Source organism: Arachis stenosperma, chromosome 8 (assembly GCF_014773155.1).
Source record: "Arachis stenosperma cultivar V10309 chromosome 8, arast.V10309.gnm1.PFL2, whole genome shotgun sequence".
Classification (NCBI taxonomy): Eukaryota; Viridiplantae; Streptophyta; class Magnoliopsida; order Fabales; family Fabaceae; genus Arachis; species Arachis stenosperma.
The window spans coordinates 6,839,354-6,851,382 of record NC_080384.1 but is presented as its reverse complement, the minus strand read 5'-3'; the positions used below and the strand labels follow the sequence as shown (position 1 = coordinate 6,851,382).

Genomic DNA, 12,029 nt, shown 5'->3' with positions numbered 1-12,029 from the left:
TTCTTTCTTTTTTATAAGATAATATTATGATTGATTCTTTCCCTTTCTTTTTATGTATGTAGGAGAAGATTGAAGCATATAGCAGTCAATAAGCGATGGAATCAACCGTTAATTCTCCTCTTGATGCTCTTGGAGTAGTTCTTAGGAAAAAGCACCCTGGTCGTGTTCGAGGTTTAGGCATGTGAGTTATTCCAACTGTTGCTTTCAAGAACAACACCACAAAAATTAGTCAGATGAATTTAGGTTCTTCAAATGATGCTGACACATCATCTACTTGTGGTCCAAATGTGCAAGAAGAGTTGGATACTGTTAAGCGCAATTGCAAGCATTAGTCTCCTATATTGCTTCTAAGGAAGGAGGTAAAATTCCAATGGAATTGGCTGGAATGTTCCCTACTCAACAAATTTCACAGGTACAAATACAATTTATGTTCTTAATACTTTATTCCATGTGTAATATTTGGACTCTTAAGGGAATCTGGGTCAATTTTAAAATTTGACTTTGGAAGCTAGCTTTAACTCTGTTAATTAAAAGCCTACTAACAATTGATTTCTATGAAAAAGACAAATTGATTCCTATGAAAAATTGATATACATATAACAAATTAAAAGGTGCAAGCAAGAAAGCTAAGAAACATTTTAAAGAAGCTAAGTTAATATTATAATAACCAAAATTAGATTGAAGTAGTAGCTAGTAACACACAGCGTAAGTAGTACACATGTTTTATATTATAGTAACATTATTGTTGTTGTTACTCCCATTAACAAACTCTTATGAATTAGTTTTTCCATCACAAACCTGAAACTGTTATGATTATGATAAAGAGTATAATGAAGTAGTAGCTCTGAATTCAAGTAGTACTGTATAAAAGTGCAATTTGTATGATTGTATATATATATAGAGTGGACGTGGTAGTGATGATGGTGCATGTGGTATATGGCAGTTTTAAGATAAGATATAATTTGGAGGGTAGCTACATGGATATTTATTTAACAAAACAGAGAGAGATCGATGGTTGAAATAGAGTTAAATTAGTGTGAGTTTCCTTTTCCTAATTTCCAGAAAACAGAGGAATTATTGTGCAAATAGTTAGTGTATGTGAGTTTTCTTTTTTGATTGAATAATTTTATATTAATAGTTTCAGATTCAATTTTATATTCTTTTTTATTGTGCTCATAATTATATTTTTGTTGTAGGGATTGGATCAAGAGAGTGAGATTCCATCACCAAGAGAGTTAGGAAGTAGGTCTTCTGGAGCGAGCAACAAAGAAGCATGATCTTGTATGATAAAGATTTTATGTATTAAGAATTATAGATATATGTCAAGACAAATTATTGAAAAATGTTATCTTTGATACTTTGTTTTTGGATTATGATTTTTTATTTTCGGAGACTGTGTATGAATTAAAAATCTTGTTATAATGTTTGATTTAAGGTTATGCTTTTTGGTTATTATGAGATTTTAAAGTTTGAGTTCTAAAAATGTCACTTTAAATACATAGTTTCAATCTCATTTTAAAAAGTATAGAATTGCAATTAGGTAAAAATGTCGGCTAAAAACACCATTTTAAACAAAAATTGTGCCATTATATCCTGTAAAAACGGCAGTTAAAAAATGCCATTTTAAATGAAAAGGATGCCATTAAACCCTGGTAAAAAGGGCGTTTAGAAATGCCATTTTAAACGAAAAGAATGCCATTAAATACAGGTAAAAATGGCGGTTATAAACGTCATTTTAAACGAGGAGGATGCCATTAAACCCAGGTAAAAACGGCGGTTAAAAACGCTATTTTAAACGAGGAGGATGCCATTAAATCCAGGTAAAAACAGTGGTTACAAACTGCTATTTTAAATAACAACAAACCGCCGTTTTATTTGGTTGAAATGGTGGTTAAAACTGCCATTATTACCGTAAAAAAAGTCGTATTATCCACTGATTAAAAAACCGTCGTAATAACCAAAATGACACCCAGAATACCGGCGTTTCTTGGAAGCGTTGTCCAGCAGTCTTGAGCTTGAAGTCAGTAGGATGGCGAGGTGGAGAAACGATCCTCCCATCGACTACAATTTTCTCAAGATTGAGAGGAGACAAGTCCAAGTTGGGAGCAATAACCTGAACTTGTCTCATCAGAATCTCAAACACCTTTTATGTGTCCTCAGCAACCGACTCTTCCAAATCAACATAATCTTCCCTAAGTCGCTCCACCTTCTCTTTCAACTCCAAATTCTCCCCTAAAATTCAGACATAATTCTCTTCAGCTTTCTTCAATAACCCTTCGACTAGAGCACAGAAAGCCAAAGACTATCTTTCTCGATCATGAGATTTAAAATGCTCGGCTTCCAGACTTATCTTCTCCTCCTCCAAACCCTTCTCAGCCTCCCGAAGAGTGGCCACCTCGGCCTGAAGGGCCTCCAAAAAAAGCTGAGTAGCATTCAAGGGAGTCCTCTCCAACTCTTTCAACAAGGTGGAATATACCCCAATAGTACGGATCCCCCTCGAATCAAAACTTGAAGGTGGTTTTTGATAGAAACATCATCCATAGCAATGGAGCTATGGGGAAGGATGTGTTTGTCACAAAACTTCACCCGATTAAACCCAGTATCATAAACGTTGGAGGCACTGGGTTTTGAAGTCTTCCTTTTCTTAGAGCTCGGCTCTGAGAAGGGAGGAATAGGTGGAGTAGAGACCAAGGAGGAGGAGGAGGAGGAGGAGGAGGAGGAGGAGGAGGAGGAGGAGGAGGAGGAGGAGGAAGAGCGTTTACCTGTTTGATTTGAGAAGAGGTACCCAAGTTGGACTTGGCCGGAGCAGGAGTATCTGACTTACCACTCTCTTGAAGCTAAGCAGCTCGAGCTCGGGCGTTCCTCTTGGCCTCTTGGACTTTTTGGTAAGTCTTGGAACCACTTTTCATTTTTTCTACAAAAAAAAAAAGAATAAGAGATTTCAACAAACAAGTCGAAAAAACGAGCAGTTATTACCTTGGTATGGATATAACTCGGTGTTCCGAGAAGGAAGTTCTTTGTGTTATGGTTTGGAGCCCGTCCCGAAGTCTCGCGGAAGAACTTAACTACTACCTCCTGGACTTCGTCCAAATCTGCCTAATTATATTTTTCAACAGGGCCGCCTCTACCCAATATAATTGGAAGCGGGGCTCATCATTTTCATTCGAACAAAAGGGGTGGTGGCCCTCAATTGCACGGACTTTAAAAAGAAATTCTTAATATCATGGAACAACTCATCAAAAATTGAAAATGCATTCCGACCTTGGATAGCTCGGAAGGAGACTCATTGTTGTTTATTCTGTTTATCCGAAGCACTAAAAGGCTTCGTTAGGTGGAAAAGGTAGAAAAAGATTTTCAAAGAAATTGGAAATTCGAGTTCACGACTAACGAGTTGATAAATTTTGAGAAATCCCCAAGAATTCGGATGGAGTTGGGAAGGAGCCACTCTGCAATAAGATAATACTTCTATCTCCAAATCGAAAAAAGGAAAGGTAACCCAAAGTCGGGTAAACAGATAGTTGTACATAAAAATAAAATGGGGTTCCGCCAAATAGCTCACCCAAAACAAACTCGATCTTCAAGGTTAGGAGCTACTATTTCATATTTTGCCTCATCCTCGCTAGAACTACAAATCCTATGGTATTTATGGAGTTCTATTACAAAGACACTATCAATTATGGGATTGGAACAAAGAACTGAAGAATTTATCCATTTCAATAAAGTTTCAGGAACTTTGGAAGATATTTTTTAGGGGATTGAAAGAGACATATAGACGAGTATACCTACATTAAACAAAAGAAAGCATTACAACAAGTCTGAAACCAAGAATACTTTCTTTGGTAAAAAGGTACAACCAGCAACCACAAAGAAACAATTTTTGAAAAAACGCAATAATCTTGGGGGCATCCTAACACACATGGAAAAAAATAACAGTGACACGACAGCAAAAGAACACCAAAGCTAAATTAGCTCACTTAAAACTATCAATAGACACAGGTTCGTTAACTTAGAAATCGCATTCCAATAATGAATTTTAAAGCAGTGGAAACACTACAAAGCCAGAGAAAGAAGCTAAAGTAGAAGGGGATACTAACCTCTTTTCTCGAAGAAAGTTGAAGAAAAATAACGGAATGGTAGGAGCAGCAAAGAAGTTTCTTAGATGCATCGAGTCCCTTAAGGTTCTTCAGCGAAAAAACAAGATTCCAGTGCAAGGAGTTTGAAGGAATAAGGAATGGCTCGAAAAGAACGAAAGGACGCCAATAGCACAACGGGAATGGAAAGACGAAAAGGAAGTAAGAGAAAGGGAAGAGGTATTTAAAAGACCCAAGGAGCAAAACTATAAAAACTCTCCCATCATTAAAGATCGTGCACAGTTATAGATGTAACTGCACCCCACGTGGCAAAGACGAAACCCAACAGGCTCAACAATTGACATTCCACAACCACGTCGGTTTTCCGACTTGAATGCAGAAACTGACTTGAAAAGATCCGACTTCATTCATACTTGAATCTGACTTAAATAAAAAGATCAAACTCAAGTAAGGGCACTGTTCATATCTGGCCCAAAGCATAAACCAGGCCCAAAAGAAGAGGAAGCCCAAAATGCAACTGTCCATAACCGACCTCTTCACAAGTCAGATCGAAACGCTGCATGGTAATCCCTTCACTCCCAAAGGAGTTATACCTTACCCCTGATATCTCACACCCACTTTTAGAAGAATGATCTCAACCACGCTAAGATAAAAGGATGGTTATCCACCACCAGAAGTAGAACTGCTCCAACGGTGGTTATTGGCTCATTTCTTATAAATACACTGACACTCTCAGGTATATTTAAGTTTCAATACACTTAAAATGTCAAGACCCTTGTTGACTTAAGTATCGGAGTATTTTGCAGGTACCACCCCCATTCTCTCACGAACAACTCGAACGACGGCTGCTGGAAGCAGGCTAAGTAAGAAATGACTTCGCTTAAAGCTTGGACCTTATATCTAGACTCAAATACAACTCCGTTTCAAGTAACCATCAGAACATATATATATATATATATATATATATATATATATATATATATATATATATATATATATATATAAGTCAGAGAGCGCACCTTGGCAGTTATCTGGGCTACAAGGCAGGGAGTTATTTATCGTCTTGGCATATGTTCTGTTGAATAAATCCACAATTACGTGTTTTTCGTACCCCTTTGTCTCTGAGACATTGATCTCCACATGATGCAGTGATTTTTTTATCTGCACTTGCAGCTTGTCAACCATTTCTCCCTGGGCATGTATGTGTGGATGTTATTAAATTACTATTATCTGATCTACTTAAATTAATTAAAAGGAGGAATTGATTTGTTATTAGTATATGGAAACAATTTTGTGGTGAATGAATAGTTTAATTTCCCAAATCAAGGAGAAATAATTGAGTGAAATTAATAAAGGGTAGTTACCTTCAAGGTGAAGTCTCTGGATTCTTCTATGACCTGATACATCCAGCACCAATAATTATGATAGTGAATGTAAAATTGTTGGAAGTTTATTCTAATATAAACTTTTATTTTGGCTTAATTGTAATTGTTCATGATTATTAATTATTTAATCTCATTTATTGATGTTAATGCATGATGAATTTATTAGATTAAAAGGAAAAACACATAAAAATGTTTTTTTTTTCTGTCGATTTTATACCATATTTTTTTAGATTCTCTCTTATTGACAAAAACGAAGAGAAAAAACCCTGTATCATAATCAATGTCAAAGAAGGGAAAAAAGAGAGGAGCCCGTCTTGAAATTTAACTCCATTATAATCAAAGTTATTTATGGCAGTCAATCCAAATATAAAATTCACAATTTTTAAAATCCTATTTAACGATTTAGCTCAAGTTGATTTCTATAAAAATGGCTAATAAATATTAATTATGTTAAGCATTAAACACTAATATAAAATAAATATTAAAAATAAATTAAACTACATAAATATTTATATACAAACAAATACACTCATTTTTCAACAAATAGCATTTTCCGACAGGGAAATTCATTACCTGCAGTCTAGGGCCGAATAGCTCGCGAAGCATAGCCCGGATCATGGATCTCTTTCCTACGTTGGGGGGTCCCTCAAATATAAAATGATTACAGCCACAACCCTCTCTTACCTGCTTGCATTATACACACATACTGTATGTAAAATATCTAAACGAATAATGAAATATGGAAAGAAAGGAAACAAGTGGAAATAGTAATAGTGATACTAATGCTTGGAGTTGGAGTGCTTTATCAGAGTTGCAGATGAATTCTTCCAAGGTTTGGGGCTGGTGTTTGGTTGCCCATTCATATTGGTATGCATTTGGGTCCTCTTGTAGTGATGTTATTTCCTGATGATGATGATAAATATCCTCCTTCGTCCTTGTGTCTTGTAAATCATCATCATCCAGATCCGGTGTTACTGTCACTCTCTCCCTCAATGGCTTCTCTTCTTCATGGGTGGCATCAATAACTTCCATCTCCACTAATAGAACCCCTTTGGCATTAACCTCTTCTGTTAATACTGTCTTATGATCTTCTTGGATCAGTACTAAGTCGCCCTCAACCTCACCATCATTGGGATCAATCTCTGTCTCCTGAGGATGATCGTGAAGGACAAGGGAGAAATCCGTGAGGCCCCTGTAGTAAGGGCTAGACTGAGGGTGGTATGATGGATTGGTGGAAGTAGGATTGTGGCTGCTCCAAGAACCAATAACAAGGGAATAATCGGTAAGACCCTTGTAGTACGGACTTTGCCCCTGCGCCCCAGATCCGGATGATGAGAGGTGAGGATGAAGGCTGGGGAGAGGAAGAGGAGTAATAGGGTAGCAAGGAATGGTAGCATGATCATGATGATGATGAGGTGGAGATGAGGGTGCAAAGATGGCAAGGGATTGATCGGTAAGGCCTTTGTAGTAGGGACTGCTGTTACTGTTAGAGGATTCATCATTACTATTTTTCATCATGTCATGATGATATGCCTGCTGCAAATTCACTTGTAACATGGAACGAAGGCCGTTGCGATTCTTCGATACAGTTGGGCTTGTCATTTGCTGCATTTCTTTGTTTTCCTTGCCTTTCCATTCTTTTTTGGGCCCCGAATCGTCTTAATATTATTATTCTAATCCCCAGTCCCCACATAGCAACAACTAATTACTAGGTGCCAGTGCCACTGTGCCACACCGTTGATGCATTATGTCACTTTGACCTTAATACCAACGGATCTTCCTAAGAAAAGCGGTCATTCCCATGCACCAATTGCATTAAATATATCAATCTATTATAATTTTTAGTCAATACTTTTATTAAAATTTAACTAATATTTAATTAATAAAAAATAAATAATTTTATAATATAATTTTATATTATTAAAATATTAATAATAATTAATTATTTTTATGAAAATATTTTTAAAATAGGATAAAAATAAAAAAAGGTTGATTCTTTATTTTTAAATTCTCATTTAAAAATTTTGAAAATGCGGTGGCACATATGTAATTATGGAGTGCATTTCTTCTATTCTCATCACCACTAAAAATAAAAAAAAAATCGTATTTTTGATAACCTATTTTTTTATTCATTTTTTTTTGTGCCGCCTCCGTTCTCTTCATCTTCTCCGCTCTTCTTTAGTTGGCCGACTTCCTTCGTGCCTTCCGCTGTCTCCCGTCATTATTCTTTTTGGTAAACATTTTTTTTTTGAAAAAATAAAACATTTCTTTTTTTTCTACGCGTTTCTGTTTTTAAATTGTCATTTGGAGATTTTGGTTTCTCCCATTTTTTAGCATTGCATTGATTTTTTTAAGGGTAAATACCTTTTCCGGCTCCTGAGCATTTTAAATTGGGACATGTCGCACCTTTATCATCCAAAAACCTCAATCAGGTTCTCAACCATCAACGTTAGTGAACGTATCGACCCCTGTGACCGGTTGTCAACAAGTTGCCTAGATGACGTGTCAGGTGAAAGCTGAGTTGTCAAATATAGGTGCCACGTGTCACTAGAAATTGTTGCAGGGACTAAAAACCCCCTCCCTGCCCAAACTGTTCTCAGCCCCACCAGCAACACCCTCCACTCACCACTCCTCCCTAACACTCCTCCACCAACTCCACCGCCGCCACCACTACCACCGCCTCACAACCTTCGCAACTCATGCGAGTCCTTCACCTCTTCTTCTTCCTCCACAACCTCCCAAAGCTTCACCTAATGGAGGTTCTCTCTCCCGACAACACCCTCCACCACCATCACTATTACTCCTCCGCCACAACAACCACCACCAACTCCACCACCGTTTCTACTTCCCAACAATCTCGAAGAACTCTTTCACCTCTCCGCGCTTCAACTCACAACTAGCTCCGAATCCGACCGCGCCGTAGCCATCCACCTTCTAGAATGTTCTCTCGTCCCAAACCCTCCTCAACAGCACATATGAACACCTTAGACAGGGCACTTTGACATTGTTTCCAAGGACGATGGTGTTTCTTTGGTGGCCTTCACACTCAAAGACAACAGCCGCTTCAATGAATTCCATGTCTCTGACTTGCTCAGGCGCTTTGGCTGGATAGTGCCGGCATACACCATGCCCCCGGATGCACAACATGTTACCGTGCTGCGCGGGGTCATCCAGGAGGACTTCTCCAGGACCCTCGCAAGGTTAAGAAGATTGCTCTGGAGACACAGAGGGAGATCACTGCGGTTTGGAAGAAGTTTGTAGTGGAAAGGAAGAAGATGAATGCATGACAAAATGAATGGAGTTTGTTGAGAGAGTGGAATCTGCCTTAAAAGATTCTTAATTTCTTAGATTCATATTATTACTATCATAGTATCATTATGAATTGGGAAGTAATTATATTTGATTTTGGGTCAAATCATATCTCTTGTTCAGTTGCTAGTTGCTGATTGAAGAGAGGAAAGAAAAAGAACAAAGCATGTTTGCATCTATATAAACTGTAATCATGCAATTGGAACTTCAAGTGTGATCAAATCTATTGTCTGATGAGTAAATTATTCTGATGAGTTGCGAAGGTTGTGAGGCGGTGGTAGTGGTGGCGGCGGTGGCGGTGGTGGATGAGTGCTGGGGAGGAGTGGTGAGTGGAGGGTGTTGCCGGTGGGGCTGAGAACAGTTTGGGCAGGGAGGGAGGTTTTTAGTCCCTGCAACAATTTCTAGTGACACGTGGCACCTATATTTGACAACTCAGCCTTCACCTGACACATCATCCAGGCAACCTGTTGGCAACCAGTCACAGGGGTCGATACGTTCACTAACGTTGTTGGTTGGGGACCTGGTTGAGGTTTTTGGATGATAAAGGTGCGACATGTCCCAATTTAAAATGCTTAGGGGCCGGAAAGGGTATTTACCCTTTTTTTAAATACATTATGTTTTGTTTTACTATCTCTTTTTTTTGTTGCGTCTCATATTCATATTTAATAGTACTTGATATTTATTAGCATAAGATGAGAAAAAAATCTAAAACGGCAGGTAGTAAAAATGGTCCAATGAAAATATAAAGGCTTTTATTGGCATATTATATGAGCGGAGTCAAGAATAGACGGTTGCAATATTCAACATTTAAGATATTAGTTTAGGAATAAATAAATAATGAATTAGCTACAATTGTTGGAAAACATTACAATGTAGCTAGGTTGAAGGAAAAGTATAATTGACTACGCATTACACTATTAGACACAAGAGAAGGATATTTATAGGTATTAAAAAAATCGAAATAATACAGACATAATATCCTATAATAAATATTTAGATATGCTAAATGATGCTAATTGATCATAATTGATTCTAATTATATTCTAACATCCCCTTTCAAACTCAAGTGACAGCTTGAGTTTGAAATTTATTGAAAACAACGAAATAAAAAAATGCATAAAATGATAGAAGGGGTGTAGATGGAACATCCACAAAGAAGCGCAGACGGAACTGCCGCTGTCTGAAGGAACTGTCGCCCTCTGAAGGAAGTGCCGCTCTCTGAAGGAAGTGCAGACGGAACTGCCAGAAAAAAATACAAACGGAACTGCCACAAGATACAGACGAAATGCAGATGGAACTGCACGAGAAAATGCAGATGGAACTGCCACGAGAGAACGCAGACAAAATTGCCAAAAGGAAGCAAAAACTATATGATTTCTTCATGAGAATAGGTAAGCAGCGGATGATAATGGCGTTTGATCAGTCGACTCGAAAAAAAACATAATTAAAGATATTAGTTTAGGAATAAATAAATAAATAAATAAATATATTCAGCAAGAATAGATTATTGCAATATTTAACATTTAAGATATTAGTTTAGGAATAAATAAATAATGAATTGACTACAATTGTTGGAAAACATTACAGTGTAGCTAGGTTGAAGGAAAAGTATAATCGACTATGCATTACACATTTTGAGTTTTTAACTTTGCTAGCACGAATAGGGGTTACATGCGACATTGCATCTAATAAAGTAAATGCCTCGGAAGAGGTATGACAAGACTTATGCTCGATATGTTCAATTATATTTAGTTAAAATAATCATTTTACTTATATTAATTTATTTTATTTCATAAAATTTATTTGTTCTTTGTATTTATATTTGTCAGAAAAGAAGAAACTACATGAAGTTTAAGAAGAATGGATTTATGACTATGCTATTTTGAGAAAAAATATTTAATTCTAGCACTGTAACTGGTAAATTAAGTCATGCATCTACTCAAGAGGCCCTAAATTCTAGTGAAGAAGAACAAATGAAAGATGACTTTCTTTCAAAAGGTATGGATTTTTCTAATGTTATTGATGTTGATAAAGATAATACCGATGATGTTAACAACAAAAGAAAACAAAAAGGATTTTCAGGTGAGACTAGACGTAAAGAAGCAAAGAGTTCAAGATTAGTAATGCTTGAAGATGCATTGAGTCAATGGAGTGAATCAATGAGTGCAAAGACAGAGTAGGGCTGGCAATTCATACCCTACCTGCGGGTACCCAATCCGGTCCAACCCGTTCGGGTAGGGTAGCAGCGGATAGGGTAGGGTACGGTCCGGGTATGTCTGCGGGTAGGGTAGGGTACGGGTTTAGGGTGTACCCTACCCTACCCTACCCGCACCTCATATATAACACATATTTTATAAAAATCTCTCTATATAGTGAAGAAAGTGAGAGTTGAACTCACAACCCCTCTTATTTAATGACTTATAATAAGTGAACAACCACTAAACTAATTAGTTAATTTAATAATTTAGAGCATTAGTTTTTTATTTTTTATGTTATTAATACGTATAAAATTCGAAATAATTGAATTTTATATTTACTTTGAAAAAATTTGATATTTCTGCAGGTAGGGTAGGGTAGGGTTTAGAATTTTAGGGTGCGGGTAGAGTTAGGGTTGAGAGATTCTCAACCCGCGGGTAGGGTAGGGTAGAGTTTTAATGAAATTTTTAACCCGCGGGTAGGGTTAGGGTAGAGTCCAAACCCTACCCTACCCTACCCATTGCCAGCCCTAAGACAGAGTTATCCAAAGTAAAAATGACAGTGTTAAAAGCTAAGGCTGAACGATATACACTAAAAGCTAGTCAAGCTACTAGCCCACTATATGACCCTTACTCGATAGACACATGCATGGAATTGTTAGACTCTATGGAAGACATTGCGAATAAAGTCTACAATAAAGTATTCGAAAAGTTTAAAGATGAGGATTGGAGATGCATGTTTATTAAGATGCCTTTATTTAGGAGGAAGGATTGGCTAACATCACTTGAGTAGTTTTAAGATAATATATGACTATTATTATTTTTAACTCTTGTAACAGCTTGTTTAAATTTTAAGAATTGAATTGTTAATGTGTGAACTATTTTTATTTTTAATTCTTGTAATAACTTACTTAAATTTTTAAGTATTGGATTATTAATGTATGCTATTTTTTATATGATGACTCGTCATTGTATAATATATTTAAATACTTTTTACTATGAGCCTAATTGACTTTATTAATATTTTGAGCTGGTTTATTATATTAGAG

General features: G+C 36.7%; 1 protein-coding gene across 2 annotated transcripts in view; it reads right to left on the bottom strand.

Moving 5' to 3' along the window:
* The window catches only part of LOC130946707 (replication factor C subunit 3-like), a 60,413-nt gene extending 53,168 nt beyond the window's left edge, over positions 1–7,245 (bottom strand). For both annotated transcript variants that reach the window (XM_057875542.1, XM_057875543.1), the window contains exons 1-4: positions 6,257–7,245; positions 6,050–6,160; positions 5,456–5,488; positions 5,111–5,282 (exon numbers count right to left, since the gene is read on the bottom strand). In XM_057875542.1, coding sequence (XP_057731525.1) covers positions 5,111–5,282; positions 5,456–5,488; positions 6,050–6,160; positions 6,257–7,087 — 1,147 coding nt within the window. In that variant the 5' untranslated portion in view covers positions 7,088–7,245. The remainder of the gene's footprint in view (positions 1–5,110; positions 5,283–5,455; positions 5,489–6,049; positions 6,161–6,256) is intronic.
* Between the last annotated feature and the right edge of the window lie 4,784 nt (positions 7,246–12,029).